The sequence below is a fragment of the Zootermopsis nevadensis genome, unplaced genomic scaffold (genome assembly GCF_977971745.1).
Source record: "Zootermopsis nevadensis isolate Lab colony 2312 unplaced genomic scaffold, Znev_1.0 Znev_ptg000031l, whole genome shotgun sequence".
Classification (NCBI taxonomy): Eukaryota; Metazoa; Arthropoda; class Insecta; order Blattodea; family Termopsidae; genus Zootermopsis; species Zootermopsis nevadensis.
The window spans coordinates 5,304,515-5,329,282 of NW_028259163.1; the positions used below are offsets into that span (position 1 = coordinate 5,304,515).

A 24,768-nucleotide genomic window follows, 5' to 3' on the forward strand; every position below is an offset into this window, starting at 1 on the left:
CCGCTCCTGATACGAGACTAATTTTCTGCGATCATGAATAATGTATTTCTAGACCAATAGTCTTAAAGTTTTCGTTACGTAATCCTGTCAACCAAAAGTCATCATCTAGACCAGTGTGTGATGCCGTCAAGCGGTTATGATTTGTCAACATCATTTACAAAACTATCTTCTGCACAGGATATCGATTATAAGGTTATTTAACGACACTGTACCGTCACCAGATTGTCGTAGTTATATTTGTACGGGATGTTCCATCTGAAGCGAAAATCTATCATCTTGACTTAAAAATGTATGAAATAATTAGCATTACTTAATTATTGCAGCCGAATTCCGTTCTTGCATTGAGATGCGATGATTTGCCCCGACGACAGACGCAAGAATCTCCTCTAAAACGTTGATAAACACACCTGAATCCAGAAGACCGCCATCTTAGTGTTTAAAAAACTTAAAAATTTTCAGTACCGGAAAAAACACGTTTTTTAAAAAATGATTATTTATTAATGAAATATAACGACAATTTCTCCCTTTAAAAAATTCAGTTTTAAACTTCACAAATACCGCAGTCTTAAACTCTTCTTTAATTATCATGCTTCGACTCTCTGCTAACATAATAGACTCGTACGTTCAGGGACTTAGATCGAATCTTCCATGTTGCCGCTATGTTATTTTACAGTGTACAAAAAAATAATTTTCCTAAGTCTTGTACAATGAAACTATTATTATTCAAAATTGTCTGACACAAGACGCTTCAAAGTCATTTGTCGCAGGACTCAACAGAATGCTTCTTACATTTAATCCTTTCTCCTTTAACCACCGCACACAAGTGCAGACTCCAAATGCTACGAAACATTTCATTACTTATTTGCAGCAGAGGTGAAAATGTTACCTTCCTACCGTTCTATTCTTCCTCCTGTTTTAATATTTATTTTATTGTTTGTTCCCCTCTCCTTTCCTCTAAGCTACTCTCTCATTTCCGCCCTTTATATTTCCTCCCTTCGTCCCCTTACCATTTTTCTCAATTCATTTCTAGCTTATTTAAAATGTACTCTAAAAGTAATGACGTAAGATGCTTTATAAACATGCGCAACATCCTCTATTCCTGAGCGAAAAACATTGGTCTTATCACAATCAGACGTACTTTCCACAGATCACGAGAAAAACCCTGCTGGGTGAAGTCGTTTCTGGTGCGGTGCACGGGGAATGTTACTTATCAGATGGACTAGAGGGCTGCTATTGGTGGGAAGTGCGATACGCCATAGTTTTACGCTACTACACAGACTGAAAACATCAAGCAGTTGAGATTAGCGTGTAGTGAGTGCACCTCAAATGTGTTGTGATAATATTCTAGATTAAATCGCTGTGCCACTGTGAGGTAATCTTAAAGCTGTACCCATTAAAACACATGAAAGCCTGTCGTGTGTTGTTCGTTCAGTGGTTGTGGAACGAATGCTTTTAAGATGGGTCGTCACTCACCGCGAAATCTTGCGCATGCGCGTATAACGAATTCCTAGCAGGGATTTTCTCCTGATCTGTGGACCGTACTTGCTTTGTCATTACTGACTATAAAGTTTTACCAGTAAAGTTTACGTCACATTAAAACAAACACGATGTTTTTCGGTCTGCCTGTAATGCAGCACGTGTCATCCTAGACCTCATACGTCACACGGATTTAAATTCAGTTCGCATTATTTCTGTATCCTTACATATTTATTTATTTATTCCTCTGTACTTACCGCTAGTGAGCTCTTCAGATTTATTTACATACTTCCTACCTACTAATACAGGTTGAAACTGTAGAGCGAAGATGTTCGTCAGGTTTATGGCGTTGTCCTGGAGCACGAAATTACCTCAAGTTTAACAGCATTACGTCACGACTGGCTGCTACTGAAATCGAAAATCGCTGAGACTATTCAAGGATTTGGTGCTAGGTGTCAGAAGGGATCCAAAGTTAGAGGTTATTATTGCGTCCTGAAGGCACATTTGCTTCTGATCGCGGTAATTGAGTCGATGCTACCCACACATTAACACTAATCCTGCACTTCACATTATCTGATGCGTCTAACACGTTGTTATAAGTGTAACGTATCATCATCATTAACACAAATACATTTATGGAGCGTTTATGATTAAATGATTGTCAAATTTCCTTCTCAAATTACAGAACTATGGCTTCTAGTTTCTTTCTTCATATTGTCGTTTTATTGTATCAATTACTTCCGATATTTTTTAATTGGCAAGATGCAGGTGATCGTAGCGAAATAAATATTAATACCTTCCCTATTAATTATTAATAAAAATGCGTATTATATTATTGTATTGTAAACACGGTGGTCTAACGGTTAGAACGCTGGCCTTGTAATCCTGGGGGGTCTCGGGTTCGATTCCCGGCGGTGCCCGAATTTATAACTTGTGTTGGGCAAGGCCGTGGTCTAGGCAACACGGAGTTTTCCTCCGGGGGCTTCCCCGGTTTCTCCGTGGCATCCCAACAATTACTCCATTCACACACAGAAGAAGGCAATGGCAAACCACTTCTGGATCATCTGCCAAGAACGTATATGAACAGGTCCCAGTCCGAGAAAAGGATGGAAGGATCCTGTTCATATGGACCTGTCGTCAGACAGAACACTAAATAATAATAAGATGAGGTGGTCTAGCGATTAGAACGCTGGCCTTGTAATCCTGGGGTCTCGGGTTCGAAATTATAACTTGTGTTGGGCAAGGCCGTGGTCTAGGCAACACGGAGTTTTCCTCCTGGGGCTTCCCCGGTTTCTCCGTGGCATCCCATTCACACACAGAAGAAGGCAATGGCAAACCACTTCTGGATCATCTGCCAAGAACGTATATGAACAGGTCCCAGTCCGAGAAAAGGATGGAAGGATCCTGTTCATATGGACCTGTCGTCAGATAGAACACTAAAAAAATAAAAACATGTCTATTGTTTATATGATTTTAATTTCACGCGGCTGTGCATCTAAAGCCAGGTATCCTGGATTTTACGTCTTGTAGTCTATTAGAATTGTGAATAAACAGTTCAGAGGTCCCTGCTGCCTCCATTATCAGTGCATCATTGCCCTGATGATGAAGGCAGTATGGACATCTGAAACGTCGGCAAACTTTTACAAGATTACACGGCGTTACAATCCAGAATACAGATATATTTATGTATTATGTTCCTTATAATATAGGGTAGATTAACAGTGTATTAACTTAAAATTACTACAAAAGCAAGATTTCCATTAACTATCGGAATAAGCGACCACTACCAGCGGATATAAAAAAGAATATTTCGTAATAGTATTAAGATGTAGGAGTAAAATAAAGTCTCATTTCTACAACCTGTTCACTCTTAAATATTTCGTGGTTTTCTTTGATATTACACTTTTGTTATAATTTCGCTGCAAACTTCTTCTCTTTTTGACTTTAATTAAACTAAATTTAAGCCCCGTTTTAATCTGTAAATTTTTTTTTCGATGCTTTTGTCAGTCATCCAAATTACGAATATAAATAAAGAATTACGTTTCGGAAGCTGAATTTGCTTCCTTTTCCAGGTAAAAGATTAGGGCATAAACCGAATCTGCAGGATTTCCTGGTTCGTCCTGAGGATACCTCAACCAATGGGGAAACAGGTAAGGTTTCTGCCCTTTATTTTTTATCGGAAGACGGAAGAGGATTTAGCTTCCAAAACGTATTTTATTTATATTTTAACTTAGACGATAGACAAAGTAAAAATAATACATTTTAAAAATTGAAATTAAATTATTTTGATACACAATTCTATTTAATTTTCTATTGTAGACGTTGATAAAAACATGTATTATTCCACCGTAAACAGAATAATTTATTAATATTTTTATAATTTATTAAGCTGTTTTTTATATTTATAACAGATTTTGTCAGGTTCAACAGATACAGAAATTAAAAGCAGGCAGAATGGAATTCGTGATTTGTTTTCGCAGTGGTATATAACGCCAGACAACCATAACACGTGGTTAATATTGTCTCACAAAAGAAAAACAATAAATAAGTACACCACAGACATTTTTGTTTCTGAACGTGCGCTGACCCCGTTCCTCCTCTGCCCCAAAATACACGCACCAGTAACTACCCTTCTATTTAACGTCAGTTACACATTAATCATTTTTGAGAGATCCGAGACGTGAATTATAAAAGCACAGACATATTGTTATAAACTTTTTGATAAGCTGTCTAATGGATTTCTATTATAATATTTCTACCAACAGCTTTTAACACTTTTTGTCAACTTATTTGACATGTGCACTCCGATTTCATCAAATCATCTTCGTTGTCGTTTGAATAATCAATGCATCAAACTAAAAGACTTCTCAGTCATTTATAAAATTCTTTATACATGTACTCGAATAAAACTCAGAAAAATAAATGACATTTCGCAGCTCATGTAATTAAGCAAAGATAAAATACATTTTTCTGTCATTTCGCAGCTCATGTAATTAAGCAAAAATAAAATACATTTTTCTATCATTATTAACTAATAATTATCTAGTTTTAGTATAAAACTAGATATTCTGTGTATTTGGAGCATAACATAAGGTCCAATGATCGGCTTTTGTGAGCAAACTAATGAACTTTTGGGGTTCTGTAACGCGAGGTAAATATTTTATCATGTGGGCAGGTGGAAATTTTACGGTCACTGTAAAGTTGGATGAGTTCTCGAGCTAAATGGGTAACTTTTCAATTCTCCAACTTAATACTAGCGAAGACGTAATTGATGCGAATCGCTTTCTCTCCGTACTTTTTTCCGCTCGTTCTTTGAGCTGCTACTTAAGTGTTCTGTCAACTCTTATTCTTTGATTTATGGCTCACATTTTGAAATGCGCTATGTTAATTACTAAGCTAAAAGGATATGATATTTCAAGATAATGGAATGCCTTGTCTTTTCGTTCATAGACTTCCATCTCATATATTGCATTCAAAATTGTAGATTAAACATCTTTTCCGCTGTGATCATGTTAAATTTTACTTACATGGAGCAAAATCCTTCTTGAGTACATCGCAGTCAATAAAACTTGAACATTTTGTGTATTTACAAAAACCTCAGGCTAATTATCGCCTTCATAAAAACTACAATTTCAGTGTCTGAGACGAGACTTTTAAACGCGTTCGGTTGGATATTGCAAAGCCGTGTTAAACGGACACATGTAACAAAAAAGAGCGATTATTTAAATAGGAGACGTTAATAATCATAATTGCTTTAAGTTACCAGCATAGTTTTCTTTCCACTATAAATCTATAGATGACGACTATTATATTAATAATTAATATAATTTTTATCACGGATATTTATTGTTATTTTTCCTCTTCAACCAATGGAAATTTGATATTCTGATAAAAGGATTTCGTGGTTTTCTCAGTTCGGGATAGTGCCTTTTAAAATTCATTATTAAGTTATCTTTCTATCGTTGGACGTTGCACAATCAAGGACACAACGATGTTGAATAAATAAAAAAATAATAAAATATATTCAACTAATTAATCACTTTATAACGATTAATTTATCCATTTAAAATTAGGCTAATAATAAGTAATAGTGAGGTTTAAAATGTGGTTGGTCTTTGGCTGATATAATGATGGGTTCCTGTCTTTTAATTTGGTAAGTTTTTGTACGTCCTTTATCGTGTTTTATAAAACCAATCTTCGTAACAATAACGAATTGGCATCTCAAGACCTCTTCAATTTATACGACGTCTCAAATACTGTAGCATACAAATTATAATCACCCTGTAGAAGGTTTTCGTTGCTGTGTAAATTCAGATAATTGTTCTTTAAGCAACGTTTCGGAGGAGAATTATGCAACCATCTTCAGGGTTTGAGTATATAGCAAGAGGACTACATAACAGCCATGCATGGTACATCGAAGCACGTCCAAAGAAGAGAGAATGTAATTCATAAAACGAGGCGGAAATCGCCCTAAACGAATGTTAAGGTACAAAATGACATTTAACTGACAGATATATCCCAAATTACTGAGAAAGCTAAGTCGGGATAACTGAAAAATATAAAATCTTCTAATATTTACCGGAAATTAAATTCGAAAACTGATACGGAATGATTAATTAACTCCATAATAAATCGCGACGCGTTCAGTCTGGATATTAATTTCACGGATACTAACTAGTGTAAACAAACATCTGGCATTGTAAATACGTAGTCAGCGCCAGAGGTGAAAATCCATTTACAGCGAACTTTTAAACGTGTCACGCAACAACATCCTATAATCTGCATAGATCTACTCATTTCCACACTGTCGCGTCGCGACGCACTGACAGGCTTTATACAGCGCTTTGGTATGAGCATTGGCTAATTGGAATACACAACTACGGGCAATGAACGTGGCGTATGAGTGACGTCATAATACTAGGAAAAAAAAACCCAGCGGTTTGACGAGTCGTGAGAAATGCATGTTACCCCAAGAAGTTGATCACTTAAATATAAAAGTATGATACTTTTTTGCAACAAAATTAAATCTAAAACACAAACAGGTTCTATCTAGAACTGAAACTTGAAATAAATATTTTCGTTAAGTTTATCCAAATCTTTACATCGCAGGACGGTTTTGTCAACTCTCAATTTACGAACATTCGCCATAACGAATATCACAATAGATAGATAGAGTTTCTTATAAAACGAAATGCCAAACGTATAGTGAACATAATTGTAATATTCAAATAAATAAACTTTTAAAAAAGTTGTCAGTAGAACCACGGTTCCGGAGAATTTGACGTAAATACGTCTATACGGAAAGGAATTTTATATATTGGCTTTATTCTAAATATTTCCTTCATACATGCTTTGTAATTGAGTAAAGTTTGATTAAGACATTGCTTATTTAACTTGAATTAGTTACGCTTAAGATGGGTCTGTGGTAGATGAATGTAATGTAATGTAAGGTAATGTAATGAAATGTTTTATAGGTAACAACAATTCCGAGTAAACAGATGACGTTCCCTAGGTAACCATTGTTACACTTTTTCGTTCCACGTTTTTGCCGAATGACCCTTCCTTATAGACGTATTTACGTCAAAATATATTTATTACAATAATTATCAGAAAATTATTATATCATATTATACTGAACTGTTCTTGGTTAATAAAACTAATGCAGCCAGCAAAAAAAAAAAGTTGGTTTACATGCCAAGCTGCGTGGCGTACGTTACGTATCGTATACGATAAACCATTAATAATAAAACGTATTGTATAGACCATTCGATGTTTAGTATATGGTTATTTTATTTAGTGTTCTGTCTGACGACAGGTCCATATGAACAGGATCCTTCGATCCTTTTCTCGGACTGGGACCTGTTCATATACGTTCTTGGCAGATGATCCAGAAGTGGTTTGCCATTGCCTTCTTCTGTGTGTGAATGGAGTAATTGTTGGGATGCCACGGAGAAACCGGGGAAGCCCCCGGAGGAAAACTCCGTGTTGCCTAGATCACGGCCTTGCCCAACACAAGTTATAAATTCGGGCACCGCCGGAAATCGAACCCGAGACCCCAGGATTACAAGACCAGCGTTCTAACCGCTATACCACCGTGGCGGTGTTATGCTTTGATTACCAGACAATAAGTCAGCATTTTCGCTTAATCAAATTTTATGTCGTCAAAATGGCGCTTTACATCATGGGACATTTATTAATGCTTAACTCAGTGAATATCCGACAAATCGTAATCTTGATTCTGAATTGCCCAAAGGCTGGAATTTCTGTGTGATAGTTTATGTTTTGTTTCCTAGATTGTCTGGAGACCCGACGTGTCCCATTGCACACAGTTCAATTAATAATGCATCACTGCTTGGCGGACATATTGCAACACAGTGATTTATCTTCCTGTTACGATCTCATTATACAGGAGTGTCCCGTTTGTCCGATATTACGCGCCGTGTCGGAACGCTCCATTTTATCGGCGGTCAACGCAGCTTGCAGTGGGGTGAATCAACTCCCCGCGCCGCGCAATTCTACATTTTATTTTCTCTGCTGCTACAGACGTTCAACTGTTCAGGCGATGACGTGACCTTGCCGCAAAGAAGAAATACCTATTAAATATTCCTCAATATAATAAATTTTTATTTACAGGTTTACATTACGTTAAATACTATTTTTGTTTACGAGATTTTTTTAATTGTTGCGTACTGTATACTGTAATTTAAGTATTATCGTAAATTCAGTAGATATTTGTTCATGAAACCCTTGAATCTTTCATTAGTCTTTCGTAATTTTCGATTATCCAATAATCAATCTGTCCTTTTCGGGCAGGATAACAGGCCTTACTGTACTGTAATGTTATTTTTATTTAAATTGGTTGAGTTTATAGAGTGAGGGCGTGGTTCTTAACATTTTGTTGGACATCTTTTGTTGTACTCCTTGTAACAATTCTTTTTTTAACACGAAATGTTCCCAAAAAGGGCACAACACTCAGCACATGTCATAAACTGAGCGACACCGAACTTTAAATAAACAAATGCAAATACAGTCCACAGATCAGGAGAAAATCCTTGCTATCAATTCGATATACGCGCATGCGCAAGATTTCGCTAATTACTAATTAATAATTTCTAAAATATGATAATAAGATATCAACAATCCTTTATTTTTAATTAGTATGTTTAATTTTACTTAATCATTCATCTATTCAAATACATTACATGTATCTTTTTTATTTAAGTTGCCTCGTTAATCAATCTCACCTGAGAATTAGTTACGCAAACACCGCACGTCGTATAACAGCACGACTCAAAAATTAAATAAGAAATAAAAATAAAAAATGTTAGAAAGATTAATGAAAAATGAATAAAAAATTATACCAAATGAAGCATTCATGGCATAATTTAAGGAACTATCACGAAATCTCATTAGAGGGACTGAGAAAAACTATTAAAATCTCAGGACAGTCGACAGCTGATACCCGGATCTTCAGATACGATTAATGCTAACCATTGGCTGAGAAATTCCGTATCTTATACCCCGATATTATTTGGCTACATATTTTTCATTTGTGTATTTAGAAATGCTTTGGTTGTTGACCCAGGACAGGGACCGGTAAACGGCTTTGGTTAATTCGGTGATGAGCCCTCTGGTTCCATACGCCATCTACAGGGTGTGTGGGAAGTACGTAGACATTGAGAAATGGTTATAACCCCTATATTTCCTACGCAAAGATTATTTAATACCTACTTACTTCCCACCCACCCTGTAGTTTGGTCAGTACACGTTTGTGATAAATAGTCTAACGGTGAAATTTTAACAATAAGAATCCACCTTAAAACCTTAAAACAAGGAATGTGGCAACGATGTAAGACATCTTCGTCAGTGTATTACTTTATCTTTGTAAGTAATGGACCGGAAGAAGCCATATTGATTGAATCTTAACAACTCTCTATTTGAGGGTCTCCTATTGAATTCAGAGGAGATTGAAGTACCTCAAGGCACCTCGAAAGCGTGCCGATTTCTTATAAAATGAGAACATAACAGAGATATAATATTTATCCATTCAATTTTCATCCTTTCCCGTCCTTGCGTCAGTGAAGAACGCCTTACGTCGGCCCGCATTACTGAACTCCATTGTTTGAACGCATTGTTGTGCAACAGAGCCTTACAAAAATGGCTACACACGAAATAATGACCTATAAAGCAACCAAAATAAAAGCCAGGACCACATGAATCAGAACTTTACTTTGAGACAACAATATATTTCGATTTGTTTAAATCTTGTCAGTCTAATCACAATAAAATTCCTATTAAAAATTAAAATATTACTATAATTAACATTTAAAATATTTAAAATATATTAAATGATGTTCTATATCGAAATGTTCGATTTACATTAGATCATAACTTTTAATAATATTTAAATGTTAATTATAGTAATATTTTAATATTTAATAGGAATTTTATTGTGATTAGACTGACAAGATTTAAACAAATATATATTTATCACATAATGACGCAACTTTATCATCTCATAATATATTTCGAGTTAACCATTTCGGCAAAAAGGACATAAACATTTTTAAATGTAACGGTCGCGATGAGATACAGTTTACACGTTTTCAAGACTTACTCTAGATATTTTCAGTGTCGAAGTTTCCTTTGCTGTAAATTTCAGCTCTTGTCGTTCATAAATTTAATTACGAATTGTTTCTTTTAGTGCCAAAGCTTAGATACTAGTCGTAAAATCTTAAACGTTTTAATCTTAGTTGCGTCAGGGGTAGTTCTTACTGCTAACAGGATTAAAATTCAATTATCCTACAAAGACAACAAATACAGATATCACAGACGAACACACAAACTCAACTTTTAGAGGCAGACGTGAACAAGACATCTTGACATGTTTTCAGACAGAAGACAGAAATTTTCAAGTTTTATTAATTTCTGAATACAAACTTTTAACCTTAATAACATAGAGAAATGTTACATTACTTTTCGATTATTTATTCCAAACACAAATCCAGAGCAGTGGAAAATAACTCGTACAAGAAATATACGTGCGAGTTAACATCAGTAATTCAGAAATCTACCACCAGAATACAGCAGCAGTTATGAAAACAGAACAAGTTTATAAAGTGAACTAATACAATTTTTTAAAAAAATAAAATCTAATAAGTAAAATTTAAACGGGGTATGTGCTGTTTTGATATGGGTCCATTAAAAGTATGACATTAAATAAAAACCATTTCAAAAAGTGTGAAAAGTTTAACAGGTATTACGTTAATTTTGAGGAAGCTTTGTTATCAGTTGGTTACGTTCCATTTCCGGTATAGCTCTGTTAATTCTACCAGTATGAAAAAGTGTAAAAATCAAACGTTTAAATTTCTTACCCATTCTCACATTGGAGAATATACAAAACAATTTTACTTACCGATTGGAAATATCCCACCAAATCTCCCGTTCCCCCTCTGGCCCACAGAACGGGAATCCCAGCAGTTCCAGCCGCCAGCGCCACAGCAAACCCAGCGGGACTTCCGCCAATTATCAGCACAGCGACTACGTGTTTCCCTTCCAGCAGCGAACACGTTTTCTCTAAAATGGCGGAGGAGAACTGTTGATTTTGCGGAAGAATAATCATAAGTGGCGATAAAGTGATATTATGCTGGTGATAATTCTCCACGAACAGCCTCGTGACGTTGTTCATGGCTTTGTTAAAAGCGCGGGAGAACGTCTGCGTGTGTGTTTCACTGAATGCGATCGCAATGTGCATGTTCCATTGCTCAGACGGATAATCTGTGTTTTTCTGCAAATCTCTCACGGCGTTATTTAGGGACAGACAAATGATCACTGGCAACAATACCAGGATTATTAAGATTTTGGAGATGAGTGGGTATTTTATATGCATTAATAAATGGTAATTATTTTTAAGGTTACCGGATGTCATGATTAGGCAAGATAATATTTTGGCTTACTATTAAGCTAGTAGAGGTTATGTTTAAAATGGATTTTGTGGTTTAAGTTTAAACTAGCTTAAATGTATAGCCTTCTTGCCCTATCCATTAGGATATTTTAAGATGAAAATCATACTCGTTTTATCATCTAACGATGCTCATTAGTGAGATATTTTAAATTCGGTAAAGGAATAAAACTAAATTAAATATTTGGATATTAAAATGGTAAGTTTCTGGAGTTACTTCTATAACCGATAATATAGTTTCAAATGACAGATTTGATTTATTAGAATTTTAAAGTAGGCTTTTCTAAATAAATTTTTTTTTAGATAAACATATTTCTCTTTAATCTTGGTTTAAGTATCAAATACAGTAATTCTGAACGACAAGATTTATCACACGTCAACTACTGAGATTATAAAACACGTTGAGTGCAGTTAATTTCGCTTGTTAACCTGAATGTAATATGAAAGTATTTCTCAAAGATTTTAACTGTGATCACATTAAATGTTTCGTACATGAACTCTAACTAAAGGCAAATACTGGACAATTTCAGGAAAGGTGTTCTGAAATCCTAATAGGATTCTGGCTGTCCTAACAGAAAAAAACAAATGGAAGTTAGAAATTGTTTCAGGTGGATCACGGTCGGTGATTGTGGGCGAATTGGCACGTGACTGAAGTGCGGTACGTCACGACGCGTTCCCTGAAAAGAAAAGAAAAGGAAAGTTATTGTCAACAGTAAAAATCTCCCATTTCCTTAAGGAACAAAGCGAAAACATGAAGATACTGAAAAAGAAATATCACAACGTTCAAGTGTTATATCGTTTCATTCAATGGCGCATTTAAACCAAAAATTTGAGAGAATATTTTTATTGTATTTGAACCCCCAGTTTTCCATCCTAAAAGTTAAATTACGTATAGATTTAATAAATCTATTCATCGATAAACAACTGTAATATTTACAGAAAATGTCTTGTACGAGTGTTTACTTATTTTTGGAATATAAAACCTTGAAATTACATGTAAGATTTGACGACATTAAGTACAAAGACGGCCGTCCTTTGGGTAATCAGGGAGATAAATCGTCATGATAATGGAGGAAATAAGGACCTCCGAAACGTCGGTAAACATCTATCAGACTACACGCAGCTACAACCCAGAAGAATAACGAAAAAGAATAATTATCTACTCGTGATAAAATTCTCTTACTTCTCGTATCAACAACAAAATTCCGTACGAAGTTATTTTAATATCGATTACAAGAGTGTTCAAGGTAGGTTCATTTATAGATGAAATTGTTTTTTTAAACCTGACATATTCGAGGTTAAAGAGAGGTAGAGAAAGGGATTCTCAAGCAAAAAAGTGATCAGTTTACAAACATCGAAAGCTTCTCAAACTACGCAATGTAAAATAAATTGCTTAATTTGAATTCAGAATACAGAATGCATAAAACCATTTGCAGAACGCAAGAGTGACATAAGATACGTATTTCTGAGGCATAAAATCAATGTCTTTTAAGCATGGTTCCACAAGTCTTTGTCGGAAATGATCAATTACTGACATGAAAACATTGTTTCTCAAAATGGTTTTGTGTACCTACAAAATTATTGGATAATAAAATATTACGCTGAGCTAGCCAAAAAAAATATTCAGCCTTTTTAAAAAATATATATTCACTACCATGTTCACACAGCATGCCCCAGAACCCAATTCTCAAACGAGATGAATTCAATTCACATCCCTTTTTCTCTAAAATACATTTTAATATTATCCTCCTACCCAGACATTGGTCTGCTGTTTTTCTCTCTTGCATATATTAAGGGTTACGACAAGGAAGATAATATTACGGCCATTTATGTTTCCTTTGTGGGACGAAACCAGTGTTTTATATTATTCTACTTGTTACAAATTTTATCAACTATTCTTCTGATTATCAAATTATCATATAGCAATAGATGGACGGGGCATGTAGCTTGCATGGTGGTACCAAAAACTGACGTTTCATTCTGTCAATATCCAAAACAATTTTATTAGGCATTTATAATATATTTTAAAGGAAAATTGAAAGATAACGAAGCAGCCCACTGTAATTCATTTACAACGCTCTACAAGACATTTACCAAAAACAAACTTATTAAAAGTTTAAAGTACCAGATATAATGTAAAAGTATGTTCACATTTTTAAATATATCTCATGAATGCAGAATATGTGATAAAATCTAAACTATTATTTCGGAATCCACGGCGGCGATACATAATAATATAGTCTGTATACGAATAATTTTGGATAACATATTGCAAACAGTAATAGAGATTTTTTATGACCTAGTATTGTCTACGTTCGCTACAAATATCTCTGCTACGAAAATTCGACAAAAAATGGCTAAAATGTTATCAATAAAAGCAGATAAATATTAAAAATGTTTCTTTTTTAATATTCATCCTCCGTGTAATAGACGTAACTTCTGTTTTGAAGTGACTATTTTGGAACTAGAGTTCTGTTATTTTTTAAGTTCTTAAACTGTTATTTATACATCACAGACAGACAGACAGATTTATCAAAGTTCAGAATTTCAGACTCGTCTACAAGCAAATTCCATAAGGAATTTCTATCTATTAATTCTCCATACGACACTCATTCTTTGAAGTGGTTAGGTTTTGTGACTAGGTTATCACTTTGGATCGTATAAGGATCATTTTTCACAGATGGCACTGACAGCTAGGGATTACAGTGATTGATAGAGATTGTACATCGCTAACACAATTACCTCCTTCCCAATAAAAACATCCTACAGACCATGGGTTCAAAATATAAAACTCCCTCTTGAAATAACAATATCACCATGGTAACAGCTCCTACATAAATTCATCACGATGATGTGATGTCAAATCAAAACCTTAAAGCTGATATACCTGTAAAAGTAAGAAAAATATATAATCTCTCATTACAGAAAATTACGTCATATATAGTAAAGTTGGATGGAGTTCCATATTTATACAACTTAAAACTTCATATTAGGTTAATATTGTAAGGTCTTAAGAAATAACTTTTAATGGGAAATAAGATATCTAAAAGGGCATTGAAGGCTAGTCTGAATTTCCGAGTCTACTTTAAAATATATTAATTTTATAAAAATCAAGTATGTGGATGGTTGGATAGGCCCAGAACCCATCTGAACGTGATAACAAAAAGAGAAATTTATGTTTCTTATGGGAAAACGAAATATTGTCTACATCGTAGCTCATTATAAAACTACGAGAAAAATATAATCTGATACACAGATAAATAATCTATCTTCATGCAGTCTTTTGGCTGATGAGCTCATGGATTTATAATACATAAAAATAGTGGTCATCGCCCTAGTTAGAGGCAGTAAGCATTTTCAAAATATTAATTTTTTTTAAAGAACATGGCACAAAACACACCACTGTTAAAACCTGAAATATCATAAATTAAATATTCCTTAGTGCTTAATTAATAACCGCATTATACATACATATGGTTGGACGAGGTACAGCTCCATGCACTTTTAACCTCGACAACAGATGTACGTGAATGGTTAGCTTTACGGTACGGCTGCAACCCCCCCCCCCCCAAATTATTTTAGTATTAAAACGTAAAAAAACTCATATGATTTAAGATAATTCAGATCCTGAAAATTATTTTATAAATGTAGATAAGACTTTGATATCAGACAGTCAGAGGATGTTTAGATGGATATAAAAGTTTTGTGTCATCCATGTAGGTCTGTTTGGTGAGGGTTTATAAAGGTCGATATTTATGGAACATAAACATATTGATACGTAGTATTTAATCGTGATTGTTTCAAACACGTCAGTGGTTAAATCGATAGATATAACATGAATTATTAGTCAATTGAGGATTAATTGATTCAAATTAGCGAGATATATCGCAAGCAACACTATGAATAACTGACTAAAACGATCGCGTTAACTTATGAGTACCTCGATAAACATAAACATTTAATGGACATCGCATTTTGATAATTTTCAAAACGTTTGTGGTAACTCTTCACTCGTTATAACAAGAGGTTAATTATGTTGACTGTAAAACTGAGGAAGGTACAAGGGGGAATCCCTCTCACTTGTTGAATTTGAGGTTAGGTTCAAAGAAGAATGTGCTGTGGAGACATTCATAATAGTCGTGAAGTATAATCTTGCTAATATAAAAGTATTAAGAGAGGTCAAAGTAATGTCGTTATGATTTATTTTAACAATTTTAAGTTGAAAACTAACAAATCCTAGAGTTAAGGACAGAAACTTGCGTGAGTCTTATCACAACGTTTTATGTACTATTAAACCACTCTTGTGTTCAAAATACATAACTGAAATTTGGAGAGAAAAAAAAAATGCCTTATAAACCATAAGTTAGAATGTGCTTACGCTAACGGGAGATAGTTTAAGTAACATTTAGGAATTCAGTTCTTACATAAAACAAAATTCTTCTACAAAGAACGTTAGGTTAATGCTGGTTCCTGATATAATGGCTGTTTATTATGTAAATTATACGAAAGCCATAAATACTCTGTGGGCAATATATGGAGTTGATATCCGTCTTCTGGGTTATTGCGCTGTGTAGTCTGGTCGATGTTAACCAATGTTTCAGAGGTCATACTGTCTCCGTTATCAGAGTATGAAGATTTCTGTCTTCTGGGTTGTTGCGCTGTGTAGTCTGGTCGATGTTAACCAACGTTTCAGAGGTCATACTGTCTCCGTTATCAGAGTATGAAGATTTCTGTCTTCTGGGTTGTTGCGCTGTGTAGTCTGGTCGATGTTAACCAACGTTTCAGAGGTCATACTGTCTCCGTTATCAGAGTATGAAGATTTCTGTCTTCTGGGTTGTTGCGCTGTGTAGTCTGGTCGATGTTAACCAACGTTTCAGAGGTCATACTGTCTCCGTTATCAGAGTATGAAGATTTCTGTCTTCTGGGTTGTTGCGCTGTGTAGTCTGGTTGATGTTTACCAACGTTTCAGAGGTCATACTGCCTCCATCATCAGGGCGATGAGTATGAAGATTTCCGTCTTCTGGGTTGTTGCGCTGTGTAGTCTGGTCGATGTTAACCAACGTTTCAGAGGTCATACTGCCTCCGTCATCAGGGCGATGAGTATGAAGATTTCTGTCTTCTGGGTTGTTGCGCTGTGTAGTCTGGTCGATGTTAACCAACGTTTCAGAGGTCATACTGCCTCCGTCATCAGGGCGATGAGTATGAAGATTTCTGTCTTCTGGGTTGTTGCGCTGTGTAGTCTGGTCGATGTTAACCAACGTTTCAGAGGTCATACTGTCTCCGTTATCAGAGTATGAAGATTTCTGTCTTCTGGGTTGTTGCGCTGTGTAGTCTGGTCGATGTTAACAAACGTTTCAGAGGTCATACTGCCTCCGTCATCAGGGCGATGAGTATGAAGATTTCTGTCTTCTGGGTTGTTGCGCTGTGTAGTCTGGTCGATGTTAACCAAAGTTTCAGAGGTCATACTGCCTCCGTTATCAGAGTATGAAGATTTCTGTCTTCTGGGTTGTTGCGCTGTGTAGTCTGGTTGATGTTTACCAACGTTTCAGAGGTCATACTGCCTCCGTCATCAGAGTATGAAGATTTCTGTCTTCTGGGTTGTTGCGTCGTGTAGTCTGGTCGATGTTAACCAACGTTTCAGAGGTCATACTGCCTCCATCATCAGAGTATGAAGATTTCTGTCTTCTGGGTTGTTGCGCTGTGTAGTCTGGTCGATGTTAACCAAAGTTTCAGAGGTCATACTGCCTCCGTTATCAGAGTATGAAGATTTCTGTCTTCTGGGTTGTTGCGCTGTGTAGTCTGGTCGATGTTTACCAACGTTTCAGAGGTCATACTGCCTCCATCATCAGGGCGATGAGTATGAAGATTTCTGTCTTCTGGGTTGTTGCGCTGTGTAGTCTGGTCGATGTTAACCAACGTTTCAGAGGTCATACTGTCTCCGTTATCAGAGTATGAAGATTTCTGTCTTCTGGGTTGTTGCGCTGTGTAGTCTGGTCGATGTTTACCAACGTTTCAGAGGTCATACTGCCTCCATCATCAGGGCGATGAGTATGAAGATTTCTGTCTTCTGGGTTGTTGCGCTGTGTAGTCTGGTCGATGTTAACCAACGTTTCAGAGGTCATACTGTCTCCGTTATCAGAGTATGAAGATTTCTGTCTTCTGGGTTGTTGCGCTGTGTAGTCTGGTCGATGTTAACCAAAGTTTCAGAGGTCATACTGCCTCCGTTATCAGAGTATGAAGATTTCTGTCTTCTGGGTTGTTGCGCTGTGTAGTCTGGTCGATGTTTACCAACGTTTCAGAGGTCATACTGCCTCCATCATCAGGGCGATGAGTATGAAGATTTCTGTCTTCTGGGTTGTTGCGCTGTGTAGTCTGGTCGATGTTAACCAACGTTTCAGAGGTCATACTGTCTCCGTTATCAGAGTATGAAGATTTCTGTCTTCTGGGTTGTTGCGCTGTGTAGTCTGGTCGATGTTTACCAACGTTTCAGAGGTCATACTGCCTCCATCATCAGGGCGATGAGTATGAAGATTTCTGTCTTCTGGGTTGTTGCGCTGTGTAGTCTGGTCGATGTTAACCAACGTTTCAGAGGTCATACTGTCTCCGTTATCAGAGTATGAAGATTTCTGTCTTCTGGGTTGTTGCGCTGTGTAGTCTGGTCGATGTTAACAAACGTTTCAGAGGTCATACTGCCTCCGTCATCAGGGCGATGAGTATGAAGATTTCTGTCTTCTGGGTTGTTGCGCTGTGTAGTCTGGTCGATGTTAACCAAAGTTTCAGAGGTCATACTGCCTCCGTTATCAGAGTATGAAGATTTCTGTCTTCTGGGTTGTTGCGCTGTGTAGTCTGGTTGATGTTTACCAACGTTTCAGAGGTCATACTGCCTCCGTCATCAGAGTATGAAGATTTCTGTCTTCTGGGTTGTTGCGCTGTGTAGTCTGGTTGATGTTTACCAACGTTTCAGAGGTCATACTGCCTCCGTCATCAGAGTATGAAGATTTCTGTCTTCTGGGTTGTTGCGTCGTGTAGTCTGGTCGATGTTAACCAACGTTTCAGAGGTCATACTGCCTCCATCATCAGAGTATGAAGAATTCTGTCTTCTGGGTTGTTGCGCTGTGTAGTCTGGTCGATGTTAACCAACGTTTCAGAGGTCATACTGCCTCCGTCATCAGAGTATGAAGATTTCTGTCTTCTGGGTTGTTGCGTCGCCCTGATGACGGAGGAAGTATGACCTTTGAAACGTTGGTTAACATCGACCAGACTACACAGCGCAAGAACCCAGAAGACAGAAATCTTGAGACTCACCGCTGTGAAAACTTCAAATATCGCCCTGATGATGGAGGCAGTATGACCTCTGAAACGTTGGTTAACATCGACCAGACTACACAGCGCAAGAACCCAAAAGACAGAAATCTTGAGACTCACCGCTGTGAAAACTTCAAATATCGCCCTGATGATGGAGGCAGTATGACCTCTGAAACGTTGGTAAACATCGACCATACTACACAGCGCAACAACCCAGAAGACAGAAATCTTGAGACTCACCGCTGTGAGAACCTCAAGTCTTACAATATATGGAGTTATTTGTTATTAATGAACTTGGTATGTATAATTATTACTGGGTATTAAAGTTTATTAACAGGCATAGATAATAATCACTCGTAAATTCTTGCCATAGTAAATATTTTAATTGTTTTCACTTTCTGGTATTTTAAATGATTGGGTAAAGCGAGGTTAATGCGACCGTTTCAAGTTTAGCCTTCGTATAAATGATATGAAGACTGATGTACTAAAAGTTTAAAGAGTAGGAAGATGGGTAAGGGAGTGTTAGAGAACAGTGAAGTTCTCTTTTTGGTCTACCGTTGTTGGTCTTCTCATCTCTCGGGTATTAATTCAGTGGAAAGTTTTTGTCTCCGGGCTTCCCTGTCGAATTTTCGTCACTTATTTCAGTTAGAACTTTGTGTATCTTACAAGTTAAACAATCTCTCTATTGGGTATTTGACACTCAAGTTTGTCTCAGTTTTACTTTAAATTATTTCACCTTTTACTTAAAAAATTTTACGGGCGTGAATTTTCTTAACTAAACATTCTTCGATCATATTACTGTGATCTTCGACGTGTTATAAGTAGAAATCAGTTGTATTTCTGGACAATAAAATAGTCTCTAAAATCATTCATGACATGCAAATGAAACTTCAAGTCTGAACACTTACATGTTCCATGTAAAATTTTAATTTTTATCGACGTTGGTTTCGGAGATAAATTCTGATGCCATCTTCAGAACTGAAGATTTCGACCAGCTTTATCTGACAAGGCCTACAGAGTAGGAACCTTATTATCGGAAGACAATGACATAACAGAACATTGACATGTACCATAACGTTTCACATTATAAACGGCATTCTATTCCTGTTTTCATTCTGGTTAGATATAAATATTTCTAGGGAAAAAATATAAACTGCCAATCACACACAACCATCTCTGAAAAGATAGACTAATATATAATCGTACTAGAGCCAACTTCACATTCAACAGACACTATATAGAAATACCCCATTCAAATTTCATTGAATCAGCGTTCTAAACCGATGTCAAATTCGATAATTTATTTCACAATTTTGCAACTCCAACGTTCGGACTTCATTTGTTGAGAGTTTATTTAAACTTGAATATACTCGTTCATCGAATGTTATGGAAACATCTCTATATACCTGCATGGTTCATTAGATAATTCAAGCCTCTCCACCTCTGGTGATCTCGAGCATATCAGATCGTTCTATATATCGAAAATCGATTACCGAACCAGTCGAGCGTACAATGGTAGGAGCATATAGCCCAGTTGACAGGTTAAGATGTGCTCTAGATGTCATCCTTTATCGATGGATCGATCTTAACTAGTTCACAGCCAGGCGTGACGCAAGTACAAGGTTCTCGTATCGACTGTCTAACGAGAAACAACCCAGCAGTGCCATGATTTGTTCATCTGCAAAGTACCTCGAAAGAAAATCATTTTTCACTTATTTAACGACGACTTACCAACAAGCTATGCTATTCAGAGTGTAATAATATGAGAGTAGGTGTAAACTGTAGCCTATTTGAATGTATCGGCATTACCATGGATGTTTTATGCTTACTCACCAAGTCAGTGCACTATTACGTCATAACTGACGTTTGTAATAATGAACTAAGACACACAATCTGTTTATAGCATTCATTTTAATTATTTGACATAACAACCTGAATAATATTCAGAAACTAGTGGGACAGACGTGTTTAAATTGAACAAGATAATATTTGGTAGGTTCAGTCATTATCAACTTCCTGTCTATAAGATAGTATAATTTCGTCATATTGTGAATCAAATATTAAATTAATTATTCGGTTTTGTCCGTCTAATCACAATTATATTTAAAATTTAAAACTTACAAATAAGATAAATAAATTATCATTTTATGTTCCATATCGAATAATCCAAATGTAAATCGATTATTCGATATGGAACATAAAATGATAATTTAATTATCTTATTTGTAAATTTTAAATTTTAAATATAATTGTGATTAGACGGACAAAACCGAATAATTAACTTCCTGTCTGTTATCAATTTCCTACATTTACCTACTTTCCGCTTTTATCACGTATTTATTTCCAACCCTTTTCAAATTAGACGAGCAATGAATAATTCTACCCGTCCTACTTAAAAATATATCTCGTTCAAAATTACTGTTTTCGCCGAACAGATTGTTTAGTATACTAAAATACAGCCTAGACGTTTCAGAGACTGGCTGTGTCCCAGTTTCGGGCAATTACCCCCTTCTATTGAACCCACTAGAATAGGTTTTATCACCTGAAGACAGGATTACAGTCCCTGAAATATTGTGGCATAATTCTGTTATATCAAACGATGGATTTAGTAGAAAAAAAAAATATGCAAAACACCATATTTACAATCCTTTACAATTATATAACGTTATTTCGATATTACTTTAATCACATTAGAAGTACTGCCGAATAATATAAATCTTTTCACACAGAGCATTTGACCACAGAACGTCATTATCGAGACCATTTAGTCCTTTTTAATCACGACCAAAGATACATAAAAGCTAATAATAAACATCGATCTGCATTTTTTAGCCTATGGTACAAACACGTAGCAATCAAACCTAAAACGTGCTAACATAACTATCTAACATTTAATTAGCCTCAAATTGATTTTAATTTTAAGATATGCATACAGAGCCAATCCTATTGCGATAACTTCTAATCCAGTGGTATTCAACCTTTCTTGTTCGCGTACCCCCAAAGTTGTTGGTGTGTAATTCAAATTATACATAGTATATAATCTACATCTAAAATAAATTAAATAAATTACATTACTGATTATTCAGTGTTTATCATAAAATAATATATATATATATTTTAAAATTTCACGTACACCCTAAGATGTCTTCGCGTACCCCAGATATAATTTCTCTTCAACTTTGTACCCCTAAAGTTGTTGGTGTGTAATTCAAGTTACACATAGTATATAATCTACATCTAAAATAAATTAAATAAATTACATAAAAAAATAATGTATTACATCTGACCCTGATTATTCAGTGCTTATAATTTTTTGTTAAAATTCCACGTACCCCCGGGGGTACGCGTACCCCAGGTTGAATACCACTGTTCTAGACTATGTACATTTAAGGGTTTCAGTTAATGCAACGAACAGTGTTTAACAGCTACACAGCTGGCATGACGTAAAATGACCTTGGCTACCGGGTTTTGAATTCAAATTCATTTGTTGAGATACCTATAAATTCTTTCCCGAAGCGAGGACTGATAATGAGTGTACATTATATCACAATTAGTCCAAAAATACACATAAATACATATAAATATACTGGCCGTGAAATGTCTGTGAACTTGAGCTACGTCACAGCAAGAGGGGAAGTGAAGGGGGGGAGAAAGGTCTGTCTCATCTCTCCTTCCCCTACACAGCGTCTAGCTAGCCAGCAACTGTTTTCAACAGTCGGCGAAGCTAGAGATACTTACGAGAAACATATATATATATCTTCTTTACGATCAAATAACAAGTTTGACAAAGTGCGAATTGTGTAATAAATACGAACAGACTTCTTTAACGTAATAGGATACACTCGAGTTTTTTTTCTATTACCATTAGCTCAAAAAATCGAAATAAAATATTATTTTCACTAGTGGATACAAATTTTGTCTAAACACCCGTCTTAATAATCCGAATTATTGACTTTTTATAACGTTCTTTTTGTACAGAATATTTTGAATCGAAAGAGTCTATATGATAGAAAACATGCGAATTAAAGTGGTCATGTGACGAGATATTTTATGATATCTCGAAGCTCTTGACGTTAATGGACAACCCCCAGTTCCACAGAAAATCCAGACTACACAAAGTACAACCAAGAACAAAACAGACCTCGCGTCTGCCAATGTTTTAAAAATTACTCGTCACTCCGTGTTGGCGCTGGCAGTTTGTTTTCAAAATCGAACGCTTTAGCTGGGTCAGTGACGTCACCGGCGCTGTGTTATTCGAACGCAAAGCGGAAGGATAGCAATTAATCACACCATCCCTTTTACCCCCTCCCGAACTACCCCCCGACCGTCCATTTTCCTGCAAGCATATATCCACCATTACCGTATCCGGACACAAATCATCCCTCCAAAACAACCTCAACCCCCTCTATGTCCCAGTCATCGCTTCTCTGCGCCATGTTCTGGCACGCATATATAAACCTGAATCCACGTCAGTTTTGCTGTGGACTCAACCCAACAGGAACAAAACGTATGGATTAAAAACTGTAGAGCGGGCTGCAATCAACGTAAATACACTCAAAGATTTTCTCAACGATTCTAATTTCCCATACTCATTCCCAGAATAAGAATTTACCTACGGCATTTAATTTATACATTTACGTATGACATAATAAGATTTCTCAATCAGTCCTTTGTGTACTGATAACAGTTACCGTGATAAAAGTAAGGCATAAGATAGTGTAATTGCGTCATATTGTGAATATTATAACAATTATTTATTTTAATCCGTCTTATCACAATATTTAAAATTTCTTATAATTAAGATAATAAAATATCATTGATGCTCCATATCGATTGATCGATTTACATTTCTGAACATTTACACAACATGTTTCGGTTTTTATAAAACCATCATCAGGTGTAAAATATATCTAAGAACTTAAAACTCAATTATGATTTCTGTAGTATTTTGGTGATGTTTCATTACGTTTGTTTTTCATTTTTGGGCGAAGGTGTTGTTTTTCTTAAATTTTATTAGATGTACATATCGGCCTGTAAGTAAAAGATTGAAAGAAACACTAAAGAATTTGAAAGAATTTATAAAAGAATTTAGAGAATAAAATGCAAAATATATAAATTATAGTTAGAAAGTATCAATAAAATAGAAATAGAAATAAAAATAAAACATATCTTAATTATAAGAAATTTTAAATATTGTGATAAGACGGATTAAAATAAATAATTGTTAAAAGTAAGGCAGTTCCACTATACGCCACGTAGGCGCTTGGGGGGAGAGGCGGTATAGCTCCTACCGATTCTCAATCTCGACACTAGATGGGGTGAGTGGTTAGCGTCACGCTCCGACTGTTAAGGGATTCTTTACCTAATGATTTACATTATTTAAGGTTTATAAGTTCCTTTAGGGGATAAAATATAAATCTACAGACACCTGATTGATTCGTAATTTAATGTTTTTTTTAATAAAAGGGCAGTTATCCGAAGGTCCTATTAATTTTGTTATAATGAAATTCTGATTTTGACTTTCATCATTTATCACTCTCAAGAATAAAATAATTTGAATATATCTTATGTCAAAAATCACTCCTAAAATATTGTAAAAATAAATGTTCATTAAAATATATTCTTATGAATGAAACTAAAGCGTGAATATTTAATTATTTTATTTTTTGGGGTGTCAGTACATTTTAATTGATAGTTGCCTATATCTGTAAAATTATTAAAATAGTAGGGGCGGTACAAAACCGTGGGTATAATCTAATAGTAACTTTGACGAATAATATTAACATAACGATGTGCGAAATCAAACACCACTATTGTCAAAAATATATAATATATTTTGAAACGAATGTGATTATAAACAGATACAATTTACGGTGCTATAGATAACGCAAGATGAATGAATCAACTTCTCAGGTAATAAACACTATTAATACCTTTCAATTTATCCGTCCGTAACACTGCCTCCAGTGACGTTACAGGTCGATTTTTGTGTTTCATATAACGAAGTTGATCTGCACAAAGCAATA

General features: G+C 35.5%; 1 protein-coding gene across 7 annotated transcripts in view; it reads right to left on the reverse strand.

Annotated features, from left to right (window-relative positions):
- LOC110834432 (uncharacterized) overlaps nt 1-24,768 on the reverse strand; it is a 337,206-nt gene that overhangs the window by 111,995 nt on the left and 200,443 nt on the right. For all 7 annotated transcript variants that reach the window (XM_087359488.1, XM_087359491.1, XM_087359490.1 and 4 more), the window contains one exon: nt 10,892-12,114. In XM_087359488.1, the coding sequence (XP_087215614.1) occupies nt 10,892-11,404 (513 nt within the window). In that variant the 5' untranslated portion in view covers nt 11,405-12,114. The remainder of the gene's footprint in view (nt 1-10,891; nt 12,115-24,768) is intronic.